Raw genomic sequence first — 21,430 nt, 5'->3', positions numbered from 1 at the left:
CAAAATTTTAACAATGAATCATTTTAATACTTCATCCAAACAAAAATATTTAAAAATAAATGGGTTTCAATTGAATCATTTGAATTGCTTGGAATTTTGAGTTCCTTAATAATTCTCAATTACATCATCCAAACACAAAAAAGAAAAACTAATTGATTCACATTCGGGAAAAAGATTGCGGTAGACTCGCTTACAGGGTCGTCCCCGACAATTTGGAGGCTATGTGCCAATTTTAAAAATAGACCACAATTAAAAGAAAGGTAGATATATAATATCATATTTTAATTTTTTTTTAATAATACATTTAAATAGTAAAAATGTAGGCACATGGACCTTTGAGCCAAAAACAAGTTTTTTTACCATTACGCTAAGTAACTTAAATTCCATATTAAGTTGAACAACTAATATTTATTTTATTTATTTCAAATTTATAATTTATAAAAAAAAAAATTGAGACTCCTATTTTATGGAGGCTCTGGATCATAGGCCTGATTGCCCAACCCCGACGACAACCCTGCTCACTCGGACTCAAAGGCTAACATAGACTTGTGAGTTTCAAAAAAGTTTTCGAGTTTAGTGTAATTTTTGCAACGAAATAAAAGCATGTGATTTTTGCTTACAAGGATCTTATCTTAATACTTTTGCTTGTTTTTTCATTGTTTTTTTTCTAATAACTTTATTATCGAATTTGAAATGAGAATGTTTATTTATGTTATTTACAAATTTTTATAAAATCATTTTTATTTTTTTTAGAATTTTACAAATCGAGCTTACAGAACCATCTCGAATATAGGTAGACTTTCATGAATCTAACAACTTTTCTAGTAATTACTATAGTGATTACCAAAAAATATCAACAAGTTAACCTTCCATAAACAAATCATAAAATATTTCATCATCCCGAAGAATTAGTTTATATAATTGCGCATAGAGAATATCCGATTTATATATTTTTTTTAAATAAATCATAAAGAATATCAACATCTTAACCATGACCAATAAACATGATTTCCAACAAAGTAATAAAAATCCACAACATTAAAAACTGACAAAATATACAAATCTTTTCTGCCACAAAAAACTGTAGAAAGTAGTAACCATTAACAAAACCATTAAGCTAATGGAACTAGGAAATTTACACTTGAAAACTTTTGACATAAAACATCACAAATGAAAATGATTTGACCAAGATATTATTCTGCAGTACCATAAACACAATTCTTACAACTTGCAAAGTGAAAACATCATACAGATGCATATACTACGCAACCGATGCGCGAGTGGTCTGAACCAACCCGTCTATCCTTTTCTTTAGCTCTTCTGGATTCGCACCAACTATCTTCTCCGATGCAGTACCATCTTTCAGAAACAGAAATGTCGGCATTGCCTTTATGTCATTCTTGGTGGCCACCTCCTGTACTCAAAAAAGTTCAAATTCATTCATTTCCATCGGTAAACGATATCAAAACATTCAATAAAGAATCACAAAAATCATGTCTAGATTGTATATTGTTTAAGAACAACAGAAGTTATTGAAGCATATTAGTTATCGGTATAGAACTAGATGAATGCAACTATCCTTTCCGTCCGTTCTTTAGACGGTATCAGAGCTCCCATTGCCAATTTTCATCTTAAACAAGCCTTCAAAAAAGGAAAACTCTAACCATCGCGATGATATCAGATTCCAATCCAAATGCTAACTACTCTTTTGGATCGAGCCGATGAATTTTAAATATTCAAAGTGGTCACTATAGTAGAGACATTATATGTCAATTAGTATATGACCTTGAAGAACATAAAACATGTGAAACAATTGCAGGAAAACTTTTGATCTAAAAATAATAAGATCTTGGACAGTGTACCACTTCTGCAATTCTCTGATATGTGCATAATAAACCAGAAGAAATCTGAATAGCAATATCAAAATAGAACACATGCAAGATTTCCAGTACACTGCATAGTTCCTCACATCAACTCACCCAGAAAGTTGACCCTGTAGCACCAACGCCTCTCAAAAAAGATGTGTGAGTGTCCGAAACCGACACCAACACTTGTGATTACGTTTAATTTATTATTTTTTTTTCAGATTATTACTAGTGTCCGTGTTTTCGGTGTTCGTGTTTCATAGGTTGACTGATAAGTAGTAATGATTATGTGAATCTAGAAACATTTAAGAAAGAAAAATTACCTTAACTTCATCAACATCAACAGAGAGAAAGAGAAAATCTGGATAATCTGATGCAAGCTCTTCAAAAAACGAAATCATAGCCACTGATGGCATGCACCATGAAGCAGTAAAGTGAACGACAATCTAAGATCCATTCCACAAAACACAAAAAGCTGATCAATCAATCTATCCACAATTTTATCCTAAAAACCAAATTGAATCAAAACTAGAAAACCCCTTAATCAAATACTCATTTTCAAAGATCAAGCATAAAAAAAATCCAAACTTTGACTTACAGGAGAATTCTGGTTAGAAGCTTGGTTGACATAGAATTCCCATGATTGCAAAGAATCAATCACCACCACCTTGGGTTTGTTTTGCTCTATGGTTTCCATTAACACCTTCCTTCAACAAAAGAAGAACAACAACAAAAGAAAAGTGTTTTTTTTCACTGTTTACTATCTGCAGCTGAAGATGAAGACAATCTTAAAAAACAGTGATACTAAATAGTAAGATGACAGCATAGAATGTTACATTATTTTCCTCAAAGGATAAGGACAAACCCCTAAACAAGGTTCTCGAATTAAAAACTTTATGCCAATAGTTTATTTAAATAAATAAAACTAGTGGCTAATTCAGTTAACATAATTATTATTGAAGTTGGAATTTGGATAAATGTAAATGTAGATATTATTATAAAATGAACTAAATTAAAATAAATATTGTGAATAAAAGAACAATTAGCTGTATTGTTTGTACTTTGTACAAGTTGCAAAAGCAATCAAAGAGATAAAAGAAAAAGATATGGATATCTTTAAATATTCTATCAAATCATTCATTATCCACCGTTCATCACAATAAAGACAATGTACCTCTAGTTCTACCTACCATTGGATTCAATGGGCCCACTTAGTCTGAGTCACCACCACTGCTTCCAGAACATTCTTGGGGCAGACTAGTCATTATCAGCGCAGAGCGGCCGACCCTAAAATTGAGATTGCTAGTGCCCTCAGAACAATGGTTAAAACTTTTAAAATAGTAAATTTATTTCGATAATCTGCGTATTTAATACCTCGAAAATTGAAATGTTAAATTTTCTATAAAATATTTTCTCGTTAGCAAGACCCTTATTATTATTATTATCATATATGTTTGAATAAGTCTTTCCAATTGTGTTCAGAAGATATATGTTATATAAAAAATTTATAAAAAAAAGAAAATCACAATCCACCTTAGTGCATATTATTGGTAATTAAATCAACATTTCAAATGACCCAAACCCATTGCAAAGAATAGTCAAATGATGTATTTTCCATTACTACATAAAGATTACAATCAGCAAGCTGCTCAAATAAAATAATTTGGTAATATCAGAGTTAAATGATACAAATACAAGGCAACCAATATCATCATTGATTGAGGCTATAGGCTATAGCCAAGCCTCTCTACAAGCTCAACTCTCTAAATGTTAACACAATTACATTAACCCAAGACTAAAAAACAACACTTCTCTTATATCCCTGCAAAAGCATTACAGTCATGGTTATTTTGGTTATTGGTCTGTGCGATGACAATGCCTATAGCAGACCTTTAATCTTAGCCGTAGCTCAAACGAGAATCGGAGGAGGATTTCATGGATGTCTGGCGCCGAGGAATACCAATCTCGCAACTATTTACTCTCGCAGCAAAACGAAGAGAACAAAGTGATTCTCCTGTTGAAGTTGGGTCAGGCGAAATATTTACAAACATCAACGTCTTTGAATCTCCACCAAGACATGGCTGCCAAAGGAAAAAACAGAAGGTTACATGATGTTAAAATATAAAAAGGTTATAATTAATGAAAATAAAGCAAAAGGAGTCAAAAACTAGGAATGCAAATATTCACTTTGCATACCTGGAGAAGGGTTGTCAGTTTAGAATTCCTGAAGGGGACATGATCCTCTTTTTTCGCCAAGGCAAAAATGACATCACTCAAACAGGAAAGACTTTTGTTTATAGCCTGACAGACATATATTGCAAACATTTGTTACTACTTGATTAATGAAACTAAAGTTATAGACATCATGCTCAAGACGTATCTGAAAATCAAAGACACCTTAGTTTCATTCAAACGGTCCCCAGTTGCTCCACTTTTCGACAGCCTTTCACTTCCAGCAAGATCAATCAAGTTTAGCACACCTTGTACTTGTTGTTCGGTGTTCTACAAACAAGATAAAAGTAAATCAGGATACAGTAGAAAAAAGAGCAGCAAATATACCTTAGTATCAAAGAGCGAACCTCATTAATGCCGCTGATGCGCAGAGTAAAGACAAAGTGACTTCGTGACGATTGTTCATTCATCTGTGTTCTTCCTACTGATCTGAAAAAATGTAACAGCCACTGGTTTAAAAATCAAAGGCCAGAAAGAACACATTCACATTGTATCTTGTACATTAACTAAAGTAAATATTCAAATTGGGTCAAAAGCACAACTTTATTTGAAAAAAACTTACAGTATAAGCAAAGTTGACAACTTCAATAGATTATTATTAGTTGAAAATGAACAATTGGCCAACCAAAATTCATAAAAAGGAAAAAGGTGTTATTGCACTGGCACATATTTGACTGGAAAGCTCATGCCAGCACAACATCACAAAATCCCTAATAATAATATTTGCAGATTTTTGTTATTACTTCACCTGCTTTGTGCAGCCCGGTTTAGGAGAGTGGAAATCTCATCTGCGCCGCACACGTCCACAATAGTTAGGTCTGGAACATATGTGTTTTTTCCATTGGCATCATGTATAATATTGTACTTTTTTCCAGGATTTTCTGCTGGTGCTAATAAATCCCTTATTGTCTCGTTGTATATTTCAAGTACCGAGGCCTATAATAGATATTTTTCACAAATTGTAAGGTTCCTACTGACGTTAGTTTATGTGCAAATGAAAATAATGAGTAAAATAGTATATTTACCTGCATAGTGTACTTCCATCCTTGATCTTTCAGAGATTGACTAACCAGGAATATCTGTTCAAGTGAACGTGGTATCAAGCCTTTCAGCTCGGGGAGACCAGGCCTGCCAACCATCGTATAGGTTTTTCCAGAACCTGTTTGTCCGTAAGCAAAAATGCAAACCTGTCCCAATAAACCATGAAACCTTATTCAGCAAGCCAAGGCATATTTATCGAGTAAAACGAAAAAGGCAGCACACCAAAAAACAAGCCCAAGTTGGGCATAGCCAAGCAAAATCCATGTGGCCAAAGTACTGTGCCAGATTTTGTATGTAATGGAAATACATTTTAGAGAACAAATACAAGCTCAACTTCAATTTTAGCTTTTAGGTAATTTTTACTCTTTGTTTTTTAAGAAACAAGGCCTGAGTTACCAGAATCTTCAAGCAACCAACACATTCAAACATGGAAAAAACTGTAAATAACTGAAATGGCTACAACAAGTCAAACTGTATTAACAAAATTGTGTGTAAAGTCTCCAAGGCTAAGAGTAAGCATTATTCCATCTTGCAAATTATGTCCAATCTCTATTCTTTGTTTTGCCTATTTTTCATGTATAAAAGGTTTTGTAGTTATATAGTAAAAGAAATCAAAAGAATAGACAGTAGAAATCACCTTGTACCCATCAAGTGCACTTTGTACAAGCTGTGAAATCTCTGTGAAAACATCCTCCTGAGAAGCCTCTTGATTAAATACTTTGTCAAATGAAAAAGAATACTTCTGCCCTGTATTTTTAAACATGATGAAATTGTTATAATCGAATAGGCACATAAACTACATGAAACTTACAAGACAGTGAAAACAGAGGATAATAGAAAGTAGCTTCTGGACATACCGCTCTGTGCCAATTCAATGCCCCGGCCAAGAGCTTCTGTTGATGAAGGGAAAGAAACTACCATGTCTGCTGCAGGACCATCATCCGGTAACAAAGGTCGCACACGGCAGAACACACGGATATTTCCTTTTAATTCCTATGAGCATAAATGATTATATAGTATCAGACTATTAATATTATACCAAATAATTGAAAACAGATGAGATGTAATGATAAACTTTCAGCAAAATCAATTTACCAGAATAGTGTTGTGCAGTTTCTTTCGTAATGACTCTCCTTCAATTACTTGAAATTCTTTTTCTGCCAATCTCTCTCGTAGTTGACTAATAGTTGTTTCCTGTTTTTCAAACACTGCTCTTGTTTCTGAAGAAGATAAATCGGCCATCTAACAAGAAAATAAAGTTATTGTCAGTTGTAGTTATCATATTTGTGCTAACTACTAGTAGCAAAATTCAACTACTATCATTCAAATCAAAAAATTTCCCCGGTTGAAAATATTTGGATTTATCTTATTGTTGAATGAATATCAGCATATATTCATATTATTCAAGAGACCTCGTATAGTTGGTAATGTGGTCCAACAGTTAAACTTGGGGTAAAAAATACTCTCCACTCCAGAACCATTTATTATTATTCGAACAGGAAAATGATTGAACTCCACCCTAATTTTAATAACGTGAAGTAAATTTTTTATTTAAATTAATATGGGAAAAACAAAGCACACACATGCAAACATCGGTATAACTTTGTACCTTCAACTTCTCTCTTTCAGCCGTCAATTGCTGCTGCAACATATCTATTTGTTGCCTTTGTGAAGTACATATCTCCTACAAGTAAAGTCATAAATTTAATGAATACATGAGTGCATAATACTTATTGTCACTAAAGTGGTCAAGAAACAATAAACAACCTCAAGAGCACTTGTTTTAACCGTCAATGTATCCAGTTGTTCACTTGATTTCCCTGTATATTCTTTGTATTTGGCTACTTCTCCGGTTAAGGCTTGTACTTGTCCAACTTGGTGATCACGGTCGTCTCTAACTTGTTTTAATTCATCTCGGAGGAATTTGAGTTCACTGGCTAACATGTCTTTCCCCTTTGTAGCCTCGTCTTGTGAAGTCTGGGATAACAGAAAAGAAAGGATCCAACAAGAGAAATATTGTTAAGATATGTCAAGCGACAATTCAAAATCAGCAAAATGCACAAGGTTTTCAAGCTTATTTTCATTCCACTGTTCTTCCTTCAAGTCCTTATACTATCCAGTCAACTCATTTTCGATTTCATTTCCAAGGAATCATTCAAAGAAAAAAAAATCCAACTTGTTCATAACAGAAACTTCACGTAATTTAAAACACTTAACTAAAAATCAGCAAAATGCACAAGGTTTTCAAGTTTATTTTCATTCCACTGTTCTTCATTCAAGTTCATATATTATCCAATCTACTCCTTTTCGATTTTGTTTCCAAGGAATCATTCAGAAAGAAAAAAAATCCAACTTGTTCTTCACAACAGGAACTTTACGTAATTTAAAACACTTAACTGTATCAGGGGGCAAATTATGAACTACAACTATATATAGACACCATAAAGGATATGCCTGATGGCATTAATCAACACTAAATAACTTACTTTCAGAGATGCCACTTGCTCTTGCAATGCCTTATTGTGGCCTCTTGCATTGCTAAGGTTCTCAACAATACTTGATTTCTCTGTTTCCAGTCGTTTATTTGCCTCATTAACTGTTTCCAGATTTGACTGAAGGCGACTATTGTACTGCTGCAAACTGATATTATACTCTTGCGATCGCTTGTACAGGTCCTCGGTTGCAATGGCCTGCAAAAATTAACAATACCAAAAGGAGTGGGGAAATTATTGAGGCAACCTGCTAGTAAAACCAATATCCTGTGGGACTTGTGGACTTAGTAACTGTAATAACATTACCTTCCGCTCAATAGCCGATTTCTCATCACAAAGTTTCTCAAGTTCAGTTGAAAGAGAAACGTTCGTCTGCTCAGCTGCACTTCTGGCTTCTTTTTCTTTTCTATAACATTCAGTCACTTCCTAGAAATCAAAAACACAAGAAATAATAAGTTCATGCAGCAAAAAGTAAACATCACTTGGAATATCCAATCACTATATTGTGGCAAACAACCATACCTGTTTATCTGATTCTTCCTTTGCAACCCTCTCTTCTAAAGAAGAAATCGTCGTCCTTAAATTTGATATAGCCTCATTCAATTCATCTATCTTAGTTTTCATCTCATTCTCTGAGAAAACACAAACATAGATAATGTTGAAACATTTAAATGTTTTTAGCTAATACCAAAGACTTAAAAATCAAATGCTAGGATGATAAAACTATTAAGTCAGTACTTCAAATAAAAAGAAAATTTTCTTACGGAATATGAAAAATGCCATTCTTTGATAATATTTGAGTCTAGATAATGTTGACACAAATGTAGTACTTTTAACCAATGTAAACAACTAAGCTATAGCTTTTGAATAGTAAAATCAAGCATTCTCTTCATTTGGTCATATAAAATCACTTGATATACTTCATACTTTTCCTATCAAGAGTAATCTACTCTTGATACTACAGGCTGTTACTTCTAAATGTCATACAAAATTGCCCAATAGCCCGGCCTGCAGCCTTCTCCGTACAACATCACAGCTAGACTAGAAAACCATCCAAAGGGAGTAAAGGGAACATGACATGTATGATGATGCATCTAATAACATGCTTAGCAAGGTGTCTTCATCAGTGCCAGAGAGTAAACAAAAACTTAAGTTAAAAGAGAAGGCTCACCAGTATCAACACATTTCTTCTCAGCCGACTCAAGATCTGCCTGAAGCTTTTCTTTCTTTCCTTTAAACCATCTTACACATTGTTTGAGCCTCTTGATAAGGTCCACCATCTGCTCCATTTTTTTCTGCAAAACAAAACCAGCTTAAATAACACCAAAACCCCGTGATTAATCAAATTAAAAATACAGCACAAACGAGAGACACACCTTAGTATCACGAGGATTCCCCTTTTTCATCCTCTCTTCTAACAAAGCATCTACTTCCTCGTCAGTAAAATCAACTATACTACATTCAGATCCATCAGAAGAACCACCGCCGCCGCCACCGCCGTTGTTGTTAACTTCATTGACTTCCGATTTGTTGTTGAGCGCACCAAACGGAGCCCTACCTCTAACCAGTCCTCCCACTTTTTCACCACCAATCCTTCTCCGCTTGTCTGACGGAATTTCCTCAGCACCTACCCCTTTCTTCTGCATCTAAAAACCAAACAAATTTACCAAAAAAAATCACTACTGTTATCAAATTGAAATCAACTAAATCAAAATCTAGAAAATACAAAAGCACGAGAGAGTGGTAGAGAAGGGGGTTACCGTGGAGGGGCTTCGCGGTGGCCGGTTCTGGTTCCGGGAAGCCATGTATGTTCGGAATCGTGTTTGGTTTGGGAATTGGGAACGATGTTAGGGTTTGTGTTGGGAGGAAGAAGAAGAAGAACGTTGTGAAATGAAATTCGAAATTTGAAAGCAAAAATGCGCTCCTCACTCTCTCTGTCTCTCTCGGTTTTGTTCTGGCTTTATTCTTGGACCGATTGAACCGGTTCAGAAGTTGGGCCCGGTTTTTTTTCAAATTGTAAAGTTTTGAACTTAACGGTCTTGTTTGACATTGAGAGCAATAGCCAATGGATATCTCATATCACTATCCTCCAATTCTATATGTATACAACTTTTTTGTATACCATAATCAAATGGAAAAATTTTCCTACTTTGATTATCTTAAAAATTTGAAAATTATACCTCATATCCCAATAATTATCTCTCTACCCCAACAATTAATTTAATTAGACCAAAATATTTCTGTATTATATTTTAAAAAAGAAAAAAAAATTGAAAAAATTATGTTTAAAAAAACAATTGAAAAAATTACATTCCAGATAACTTATAGTTGAGTTATTTGGTAGTAAAACCAAAAATTAAATTTGGCAACATTTAAAAAAATGTGGCCTAAGGTAAATAAACCCCAAAAATCTTTATGTTAAGTTCTCCGATTTATGTTATTGTCTAAAAAAAATTGCATTTTGGATAACGTACACGTAAGTTTTCCAATGATATAAAAGAAATTTAGTTTAGGGTACAGGTTGAAACCGTGGTCTAAACGGATTACAGCTGAGGTCACATTTTTCCTTACTTTTGATCCGTATTTTAACTGTTATTTTTAACTAATTTTTGTTTTTATGTCTGCATAATTTACCTATAAATTATCAGCCATTTTTTGAGACATAATGTGAATAGGAGAAATTAATAAGTTTTATATGGGTTTATTTATCTCAAGCCACGCTTTTTACCCGTTGTCTAAATTTATTTGTCTGTTTTGATCGGATAACTTAACTCTAAGTTATATGAAATGTAATATTATCATTTTTTTGTTTTTTTTTAAACATAATGATGAATGATGATGAGTTGTTGGTACCCCATGCATTCGCATAGTCATTAATTTAGTTGCATTTTACATAATGATGAATGATGATGAGCTGTTTGGTGATGAATATTTATATAATCGATAATGTGATGATGGATTAGATGTTGTAAAATAATTGTATACTACTTGTTAATAAATGACGTGGATGTGTTGTGAAGTGGTGAATCGTGTATGACTCTATTCTCATATACTTGTTATCATACGCTTTCTTATATTGTTATGATATCTCACCCCTTTTGTTTGAATGTTACCCATATGTTGGTAACACGCAGGTAATCTGAAGTAGCTTGAGAATGAGGTTAGCTGAGGAGATTGTCTCATATTGAGTAGAATGAGGCGGTGTTACCTCTAATATGTAACACTAGAGTTAATTGCGTCTGTTTTGTGTGTCTTGTTATATGAGCATATATGATGAATGAAGGTGGCATCCTAATTGTTTAATTATTTTAATTTCTTCTATTTATTTTATAGAATTATCGTTGGGGAATTAGGGTGTTACAAAGGATATAGAATGCGTCGCAAGTATCCAGGCGCTTATAACAAAATGGACAGCATAATTATAAAGCCACAAAAGGCAAAAAAAAGTTGTTCGTTACAAATCCAAGGGGACTTAGTATATACCCCAAAATATTTTATACAAATTGGGATGAAGGAGGTCGATTAAATCTTTTCTCAATAGCCAAGCATATACGGGTAGACTCAACATCCGGGATATAACTATTTTTGTTGCCAGGGTATATTAACCCGACCTCAAAAGACTTGGCGCTTATAAAGCCAATTGTTGCAATCAAAATTAACAAAAAAAAAAGTTCCATACTATGGCAAAAACCACGAAACGTCTTGTGAAAACATTGGACGTAGATCCCAATAAACCTAAATACAAGGCATTGGGTTGTAAACTTAATAAGCAAGTAAGTAAAGCGGGATTTATAAAGCGGAAGAGGCAAGTACAGTTGGCAAAACAATAAGGTTTATCAAGAAACGTAAAACGCTATGAGTGTGTCTCGACAAAACTAAAGCTTAAATTGAGATTTGTCATTTGAAACTCATATTCATAGTTCTGTGAATAAAAGATCAAAGCAAAAATTTAGAACTTAGGTTTATACTAAAGGCGGGGGGATATATCTTCGACATGGACATAATGCATACTTACAAGGTATTGAAACTTGGCTAGATATACACATGGGCTACGAGTGAATAGCTATGAAATATTAAAAACATTGAAAGCAATACAAAAGGCCTTAGATGAGCATAAACATAATTCACTGGAGAGAAATGCAACAAAGTCTCCGAAAAAAAAAAAGCAAGGTCAATACATAAGTTCTCTAACTTATGAAATTTTTAAAGTCTTCTACAGGTTGGTTGTTATCAACTAGTCGAGATCCCACTATGACTCTCCAATTTCTCCATCGACATCAAAGTTTTTTTTCGACTTCAGTAAAGTGAAGCAATTGGAAAACTCATCGAAAACAATAAAGCCGAGAGAAAGGTTAAAGTGAAGCCATGAGAAGGGAAAGGAAAACATCGAGTAAAACCTAAGAGAAAACAAACAAGGGTCTTACAACCAAGAGAAAGGTTAAGGGAGTCGGTTACGCAAGGGGAAAGGATTAACACCCTTCACGTCCGTCGTACTCGATGAGATCCACTCTTGTTAGTTCTTAATATATTGGTGTTAAACTATAAGTCTAAAGCTTAATGCTAAGGAAATGCAATGCATGCAAAATATAGGGAAAATAAAATTGTGCTCACTCGGGCCTTACGTACCCCAATGCCTACGTATCATTTTTTAGGAATCAGAGTTACCGTAGTTCAGCTCAAAAGTTTTTGTTTGTTTTTGTGTTTTTTAGGTGAACAGAGGTTTAAGATCACATTCCAACAATGCTCTACCTTTGGAGACTTATACGCCTGAGTGTGGAAAGGACTTAACATGTTCTTAAAAAGAGAGAGAAAGATTTGTTTGTATTTTTTAGTGTATAATAGTTGTGAACTGAATCCCAATGCAAGGATGCTCACCTTTCTTTACTTTTTTAATGTTTGAAATTTATTAAGTATTTTATGTATGTTTTTATTGGTTTTGATGTAGATAGTTGTGAATTAATCCCAATGCAAGGATACTCATCTTTCTCTACTTATTAGAATTTTTTAAGGGAATGAATTTGAATATTTATTAGATGTTTTAAAATTTGAATGCAAGGGAAAAGAAATAACCAAGGGAGACTAAAGAAGTCCTAAAATTATCATACAATATGGCCCTAAAGTTTGAATAAAGGGAGAATAATCAAAATCCTATTTGTTATCAAACTTAACCTAAAGTCTAAAGTCTTACCTTGAACAAGGTAAAACCAAGTCCTAAGAGAGCATGATAAGAAAACAAGAGAGGTAAACACCCCATTGAGAAAACCATCTCAACACAAGCAAAAGAAAGTAGAAACCTTCTAGAAAATGAGATAACCATCTCAATAAAGAAAGGAGAATATCACTTGAACAAGGGAGAAAGGGAAGAGGGGAGCAAACAATTCTCATATTAAAATTATAACACACAAAAAGAAAGAGGGGTTGATGAACCCACTTAGGCCAAAACTTGAGGAGGGAGGATGAGTTATAGAATAAGTCATCCCAATATCAACATCCAAAATGAGTAGTCATAGACCATGAGCAATAGAAATGTGATGTCATACCTTTGAGGAATCATACATCAAAGAAGAAGACAAGCATAAATGGAATATATGTTTTAAATTCAAACAATTTATCAAAATGAAAATGGATCTCTAGCCTTCAAGGCTTCACCATACAAGATATGAAAAACATGTTATACATGGCAAAAGATAGTTTAAACTTGGAATAGAAAAGAGCAAATGGAATAAAATAATTCTTTCATACTCCTAGAAGTATGTTTATTGAACTTTATCACACTCCATATAGAATCAAAGGACAAAGGTAATTTCAAAGTGCAGCACCAAATGTATAATATAAGAAAGTTAATGGTTCTGGAAAACATCATTTTAACCTTTTGTCATTGTCCGCCACCTCATCATTTTGGGGGTATTTTGTGTCCAAAATTTACTTTTTGCAACTAAATTGTACTTTTGCAACTAAATTGTACTTTTGATCCTAAATTGTACTTTTGCTACTAAATTGTACTGTTGCAACTAAATTGTACTTTTTGTTCTAAATTGTACTTTTGCTACTAAATTGTATTTTTAGTTCTAAATTGTACTTATGCAACTAAATTATACCATTTTAGAGACATTTTGTGTCCAAAATTTACTTTTTGGATGTGTAAAATAATTATAGACTTTCGGTGCATGAGTATTATTCTCTATTTTAATTCACAAGTAAATTAGTTTCTAAAATAAATGTTATTAGTCTAATTATGTGTCAAATGTTTGTTATGGGTCAAAGTCAAATTCTATTATTAATCTAAATATTTTTATAAATGATGCTTACAAAAACTAATATTTGTGTACGGGTAAAATATATTTGATCCATGTATTTTAATAAACGGTGTTATTTTTATATACGAGAAAAAAATTTATTATTGATCTAAATATTTTTATATACGAAAATTTACAATTGATCTTGATATTTTTGTAAATAATACCTTAACATAAATAATAATTGTATACGGAAAAAATCTATTATTGATCTAAATATTTTATATACGAAAGATGGTATTTATGATCTAAATACTTAAGATCAAAAAATTGTATATGGAAAAAAATCTATTATTGATCTAGATATTTTTATATACGAAAATTTACTATTGATCCAAATATTTTTGTAAATCATACCCAAACATAAATAATATTCATATACGGGAAAATATATTATTGATCTAAATATTTTTATCTACGAAATATGGTATTTATGTTCCAAATATTTATGATAAAAAATGGTATACGAGAAAAAATCTATTATTGATATAAATATTTTTATATAGGAAAATTTACTATTGATCAAATTATTTTTGTAAATTATACCTAAACATAAATACTATTTGTATACGGGAAAAAATTTATTAATGATTTAAATATTTTTACATACACAAAATGATATTTATGATCTACAGAATTTTGATTCAAAAATGGTACACGGGAAAAAAATCTATTATTGATATAAATACTTTTATATATGAAAAAATCTATTATAGATTTAAATATTTTTTCTTTTTTAATCTTCCATTTAAAATAAATATATTATGTAAACAAATGCGTGTACCAGATCAGAACCCGTGCGTATGCACAGGTTTGTTACTAGTTTGAATAAAACAAGAGACGAATAAGGTAATTCACAAACAAGTATTGAATGATCAAATAAATTGATCCAACTTGATGTCATTAAAAGGCAAATAAAATACCATGACATTCTCAAAGATTGACATTCCCAAAGATTGTCGTGACTTAAAAATGTTCAATAAGAACTAGTGGAATACCCGTGCGTTCATACGGGTACTGGTTTGGACTGTAGATTTGTCATCAGTTAGATTTTAAAATTTAAATAAAATAAAAATATTTAAATTTAATTTTAAAAAATAAAACATAAAAAAAGTACTCAAAAATAAATATAAATAAATATATAAATGAAAGACATATTTTTTTAATAAAAACAAAAGTGTATCAATTTTCAAATATTTAAAAGAAAGACATTAATAATATACTTTAATTATTTATATATTGTTTTAAAAATTATTGTATTTGAAATTAAAAATAGTGGATACATGTGCGTTCACATGGATCTTGAGTTGATTATCCGTGCATTCACACGTTACTCTTGTATTACTCGTACGTTCACAATAATTTTGGTATGGTTACCCGTGCTCTCACACGTGTACTCCTGTATTACCCATGCATTCACACGGGTATAGTGTCGTACACACATTTATTGTGATATTTAAAAAAAAAAGGTTAACTATATTTTTGGTCCCTGTAAATATCTTAATATTGACTTTTAGTCTTTATAAAAAAATATATTAATTTTTAGTCCCAATAAAATTACTTTTGTACTCACTTTTGGTCCCTATACAAGGACTAAAACTGAGTGCAAAAGTAATTTTATATAGACTAAAGTCAATATTTTTTATAGGGACTAAAAACCATTTTGAATAACTTTATAGGGACTAAAAGCATATTTAACCCTTAAAAAAATTGTTAATAAATTTTTATTTTTTAATATTTGAATCAATAATATTATTTTTTTCGTTTCATATAATTTCAATAATAGAAAAAAATACGTAAAATTTATTAAAAGTTTATTAATTTTCACTCAAAATATCAAAACTAAATATACTTTTCATAATTAAATAACAAAACTTGAAGCATAAGGTGAAGCAACACATAATAAATAATAAAACATATTGAATGTGATTTATGCAATGCAAAATTAATAGAATAATTAAAAATAAAAAACTATTAAATGTTTTATTAAGTAAATCATTACTTTAGTATTTTATAAATGAGAAAAATATTTGATAATAGAAAAAACAAAATTTAAAATATATATTTACTCTTTTATTTTTACCATAATTTTTATTTTTCGGGTATTTAAATCAAAGACTTAGATTTACTCTCCTATATTAGCTCCTAGTGGTAGTCCGGAAACGTTCTTGACCAGCAGTGTCCCACTATTCAAAAGATGCATGCATGCATAGAGAATGTATTAAGTGAGTATTTGAGAAGATAACAATCCTAATGATGTCATACTTTCAAAATATAACAATCCTAATTAGTTGTAGATACCATGACATTCCCAAAGATTGTCCTTAAAGTGTGACTTAAAAATGTTCAATAAGAATTGAACACAATCACTAAAGACTATGAGACTAGTTCACTTCCAAAAATCAAAATAAATAAGTGAAAGACTCATAAATTCACCATAAAATAAACTAAGCATCCTAGGAATGTCTACAAGTCAGAACTAAACCTTAGAGCCCATGGATTCTTATGGAATTGATCCATTGATGTGGAATCAACAAGACTAGCTACTAAGAAGTTCATTTGGACTAGTCTTAAACAAAAACCAATGAAAAATATATGAACATAACCTCAAAATAAAATAAAAAATATCCCTATCATCTTGAATCACTTAGAAACATTACACAATTTTTACTTAATTTTATCAACAGGACAAAGTGGTTTATGAAAATCAACAAGTTAGAGAACTAGCTAAAAACCTTAATTTGGATTGACAACTTCAAAATTACATTTTTGAAGTAATACTCCAAATAAAATCAAAATGAAAATGCCTTAAATTAACTAGAACAGAGAAGCATTAAGAAAATAATCTTTTTGCAATTTTTTAAATAAGGGACCAATCAAAAATAAAACAAAACAAAATGTATACTAAAAGGAATACACAAAAAAAAACTATTTAAATGCTGAATTTATAAAATTAATCACGAAATTTCTAATAATAAAAATAAAAATATCAGAAAATAAAGGACTCTCTTAAGATTATTGTTCATTTTTTTGGGATTTTTTAATCAAAGAAATTATTTAAAATAAATTCAAAAAACAAACATAAAATAGAAGAAAAAAATAAAATGAAATGAAAAGCATAGTCAAAGATTGACTGACACATAAGCGCGTGGGACCCAGAATCAAAAAAAAAAAAAACACGATCACCGTAGCTTCATTAAAACTCAAACAATCAACACGATCCAAACATCAAATTCGTTCACCTTGCAACAAGGATCATCACCCAACTCTTAGTTTTTGAAAACAAAGCAAGATCACAGAGATAATGATACATAAAGTCACAGTTTCAACCATATATGCAGAAATTTTCAGAAACTTCAATCATATAATAGTAAATTAAAACTAAACCACAAATACGTATCAGATTCATTATTTGGCTTACTAGCAACATGTAAACAAACTTCAAATTATATGAAACAAGCTGAAAGATAAGGAATGAGTTCTGATATAGTTTCATTTGTACGCATGGCCTGATCAACTTACTTTCCAATCCAAATTCTCAAAAATGGCTCGAGCATTTTTTAAGTTTGAAGGGCCCATGGAAAGCTTGAACCATGTAGATCATCATAGGGCTTTGAATTACTGAAAATTAAGTTTGCATCATGGAGAAATCATGGCATGAAGTTTGAGAAAAATAGCATCTAACTACTGCAGGCTGCGTGCGTGCATGGGCTGCATGGCTGGGCATTTGGTCAGTTTTGAAACCTCAACTTTCAAGAATGATATCTCTCTTATCCTTTGGTCAATTGATGTGATTCCAAGTTTTTTGTGAAGCTTAAATGGCCATTTTCAATGTCCTTCCATTTATTCTTTCAATTGTTGCTTCAATTACAAGAAATGGACTTGCACATTTGGCCCACCACCTGTTTGATGAAACTCCTGGGCATGGCGCATCAAATTGCTTGGCAACTTGCCCAATATGACTTTAAATGAGCTGAACTTCTAAGGCTAATATCTCTCAATTTTCAGTACCTTTTGCAACTTTTGTATAAGAGACAAGGTTGTAGATCTCAATTCCCTCTTTAATCTCCCAAAATAATCACCCAAGTGTTAAGATAAAACAATAAACAACAAAATCATAAACATCATAGATATATCATAAAATCGTTCCCCCAAGTGTTATGTATCAGAGCGACAACCGACTCGATTAACGTCAACTAAATCTTCATACTCGAACACCTGCATGTTATCGGTATAAAGGCAACGGCGAACAAGAGAAAAGGGTGAGATATCAAATCATATAAGTGAGCGCATGATAAATTGTATATTAGGATCCATGCATATATAGCCATCACATCACAAGTATTAATGTTGCTATACACTTCATGATTTCACTAATTCACAAATCTCACATACTTTACATCTCACAACAAGTCACCACAAATCATATTCATATCAATTACATATAAAACTCATTCCTTTACCTTGCAAGCTAATTCACGATACATCACATATAGGTCACACAATTATAGTCCCCAAAACATCACCGCATATAAGTCATACATCTAGTCACAAAGCATCACATATAAGTCACACTAGACATATTCACTTAATCGCATTCACAAATATTGATATCATCATACTATTCATAAAATCATCAATTCACATCTTCACATACTTCCATCGTTTAACAAGTCACAAAATACAATCACGATATAGTCACAAAACATCACAACAACAATCACATAAGACACATGGGACATGACTCATGTATATGCATGTGGTACCAATCGGAGCTTCAGCCCCTTCACCAATTGCCCAAATCTGAGGCATAAGGCATAAGCCTTCGTCACTAATTTGCCAATCCAGGCCATCACAGAGTATGCATATGAAATGCGACTCGACAAACAAGACATACACAACATACTCATCACAATCACACATCATCACTAGGCATACGCCCACGTCACTTATAATTACCAATTGTTAGAGGTAATTCAACGTCACAATTAATCATTCATCTTCACTTAGTCACAAAATTATCATCACAAATATATACAACATCACATATTATCAATCATCACAAACATCGTCATGTTTCGACACATCATCACAATTATACAGCTTCTCATATAAACAAGATCATCACAATTATCATCATGTTTGGCACGTCATCACAAATACACATTTCATCAGGACTATCTCAACTATCGTCGTAATCGACTAAACTAACGAAAACTCGCTAGGGTTCATGCCATAAGGCTAATCACATATGATGCACATTAATAAACATATTGGCAATCACAATATTATTTGCGACAAAGGCATTCAAAACGAAATCACAATTTTCGGTCGGTTCGTAGAGTAATCTCAATATGCTAATTTATCAAGTAAACCAAATCAACTTCCAATTAACATTTAACTAAATTAGATATCATGTTAAGTATCGAAACAACAACGTCAGGCTTCGGTATATCACAACAATTCGACTCATTAAGTCAATTCAAATTAGTCTCATAATCCTCTATAAATTAGTCTTCTAATTAACTCATTAATCCACTATCAACTAACCAAAATTATTCACAAAGCATACTTCAATCAATTGTGCAAATTTCGTGCCACTGCCGATTATCTAATTTTTGGTTATATCCTTAATATTCACGACTTTATGAGTCTTCGGGTTACACTTCCAAGTCACCAAAAACACAACTCAACCGGTTAATTCGGACACAATTCAATTATTTCACCGATTATCCAATTCATTCGGTTAAATTCACTACTTAGTATCATACCATAGTTCCTAAGTTATTTACTAAATCTCAAAGTATGATTATGGTCAAATTCTCAAGATACTGTTACTTACCGACCAATCGAATAATTAATCTATATTCAAGTGTATTCCAATTAAATAGGCTTATTGAAAGTAATTCAACCGTTAATTTAATCTACCGATTAATATCACAATTTCGACAAACTAAAACCACCACGTTAATGTACTAATTACACTTAGCTACCACGTAAATTTTCATTAAATTTCGGACAACTAATTATACCGCTTAATTCGGCTATTTCGATCAAACAGGACTGTTTTGCATTTTATTAATTAACTAACCCCATTAGAGCCAATGCTATCTACTGTCAAACAAATTGTATTAATCAAGTAATTCATTCCTCATGTGAATATTTATTTCTAAATGCCAATCCATTTCTTACTATAGTGAAACAGGGTATTTAGTGTATTTAGTGCTACTGTTGGAGATCCTACATCATTATCTCACAGTATCTATAAGTATCAAGGAAATAAAATATATGTCCTGGTTTATTACTACTTATGACTAACAAGGCTCATATATTCCAACACTTTCAATCATGATTTGATAGTTAAGAAAGTAGTCAAACACGGCAAGAAACAATATATAGCACCTAATTAGCAGTTTCATAAAAATGAAATGAGGAAATAGCTTAATGAAATAAAACAAGTCACAAAGAGATCATTGATTGTAGAGAATTTTTATCACCATATTTCATCTGGTCAAAACAAGCCAAAGAGAGATCATTTCAAGAAAACAAGCCAAAACCATATTCCTCATTTCAATTGTTTCACTTCAAAATCAATGATCTCTCTTCAATTGGTCAAAACCCATATTTCATCTGGTGAGCCAAAGAAATGTGTTTCACTTCAAAATCAATGCAAACTTCAATCTTCCAATGTACCAATGAGGCAGGTGAGATGTCTTGAGATGTATGGAACTTTGAGAATTCAAGAAAACCAAAGATGGAGGATTATGAAGCTCTCTTTTGCCATGACTGTTGGATACCCTTCTTCTATCTCTTGAGGAACTTCAGGAATACCACAGTACCTTGATCCCATCTTAATGTATGAATGCATATGATAATGAAAAACAAGCCAATCATGATTAGAAATGAAAAGGATACATTTTGGGGTGTAACATAAAGTCGTAGATCTTCACGAAAAGAGTCAACATGAAATTCCCCCAGAACGGATCCAACATCAAGATGTCAAAGGTTAAAGAACATCAGGCTAATCCGAGTTAACACTTGGACTCAGGATAAAAAACATCAGGCTTCTTTTGTCCGAACACTTCATTCCTTTTGGGACTTCGTGCCTGGGGGGTTTATGTACATCCCAAAATATTTTTATCAAGGCCAAAGTACGAACTCAAATAAATAATGAAATATGGGTAAATATAGGAGATTATTCCTAGAGATTAGATCCGACTACTCAGTTAGGACTCGACCGAGTATGAAGCCGAAATGGGCTAAGCAGTTGAGGACATGTCGGGGTATGACCCAGGAACGACACTGAATAAGCTGTCAGGTATAAGCTCGGCACAATAAAGTCGATCTGCAGGAAACATTACAAGTCATTGATGCACGGTTACAAACGTTACAATTCATTGGTGTGCGGTTACGAATGTTATTATTTTTGAAAAAACAAAAACAAAACTATTCATTCATTGAGCCTCATATCTAATTTAGATTGGACTTTGATACAATCAGGGCC

General features: G+C 32.1%; 2 protein-coding genes across 3 annotated transcripts; both read right to left on the bottom strand.

Moving 5' to 3' along the window:
• Nucleotides 1–992: 992 nt before the first annotated feature.
• On the bottom strand, nt 993–2,738 carry LOC131624521 (thioredoxin-like protein CXXS1). Its single transcript, XM_058895480.1, has 3 exons — nt 2,464–2,738; nt 2,189–2,311; nt 993–1,414 (listed from the first exon to the last, which is right to left on the bottom strand). Exons 1-3 carry the CDS (start codon nt 2,560–2,562, stop codon nt 1,262–1,264), a joined length of 375 nt encoding a protein of 124 aa, XP_058751463.1. The 5' UTR covers nt 2,563–2,738; the 3' UTR covers nt 993–1,261.
• Nucleotides 2,739–3,435: 697 nt separating this feature from the next.
• On the bottom strand, nt 3,436–9,570 carry LOC131645030 (kinesin-like protein KIN-14C). Of its 2 annotated transcripts, none has more exons than XM_058915688.1 (17): nt 9,391–9,570; nt 9,007–9,270; nt 8,802–8,925; nt 8,153–8,262; nt 7,937–8,056; nt 7,625–7,828; nt 6,906–7,115; nt 6,748–6,822; nt 6,234–6,380; nt 5,996–6,131; nt 5,776–5,885; nt 5,123–5,284; nt 4,846–5,033; nt 4,445–4,526; nt 4,263–4,367; nt 4,062–4,166; nt 3,436–3,946 (listed from the first exon to the last, which is right to left on the bottom strand). In XM_058915688.1, the coding sequence occupies exons 1-17, from the start codon at nt 9,433–9,435 to the stop codon at nt 3,764–3,766; spliced, it is 2,370 nt and encodes a 789-aa protein (XP_058771671.1). In that variant the 5' UTR covers nt 9,436–9,570; the 3' UTR covers nt 3,436–3,763. The 2 variants fall into 2 exon arrangements, with proteins under 2 accessions (XP_058771671.1, XP_058771670.1); XM_058915687.1 differs by having other exon boundaries at nt 3,437–3,946; nt 9,007–9,276.
• Between the last annotated feature and the right edge of the window lie 11,860 nt (nt 9,571–21,430).

Source organism: Vicia villosa, linkage group LG1 (assembly GCF_029867415.1).
Source record: "Vicia villosa cultivar HV-30 ecotype Madison, WI linkage group LG1, Vvil1.0, whole genome shotgun sequence".
Lineage (NCBI taxonomy): Eukaryota > Viridiplantae > Streptophyta > Magnoliopsida > Fabales > Fabaceae > Vicia > Vicia villosa.
This window is presented reverse-complemented; position numbering and strand designations above follow the sequence as displayed.

What these genes read in the sequence shown, in the direction of transcription:
- LOC131624521 (XM_058895480.1), bottom strand. Translation starts at nt 2,562, where the DNA reads ATGGAAACCATAGAGCAAAACAAACCCAAGGTGGTGGTGATTGATTCT. An exon ending in CTTCTAACCAGAATTCTCCT is followed by an intron (nt 2,312 to 2,463) that starts GTAAGTCAAAGT and finishes AATGGATCTTAG; the next exon opens with ATTGTCGTTCACTTTACTGC. An exon ending in TTGATGTTGATGAAGTTAAG is followed by an intron (nt 1,415 to 2,188) that starts GTAATTTTTCTT and finishes TTTTGAGTACAG; the next exon opens with GAGGTGGCCACCAAGAATGA.
- LOC131645030 (XM_058915687.1), bottom strand. Translation starts at nt 9,435, where the DNA reads ATGGCTTCCCGGAACCAGAACCGGCCACCGCGAAGCCCCTCCACG. An exon ending in AGCAAGTGGCATCTCTGAAA is followed by an intron (nt 7,116 to 7,624) that starts GTAAGTTATTTA and finishes CTGTTATCCCAG; the next exon opens with ACTTCACAAGACGAGGCTAC. An exon ending in TTAAAACAAGTGCTCTTGAG is followed by an intron (nt 6,823 to 6,905) that starts GTTGTTTATTGT and finishes CTTTACTTGTAG; the next exon opens with GAGATATGTACTTCACAAAG.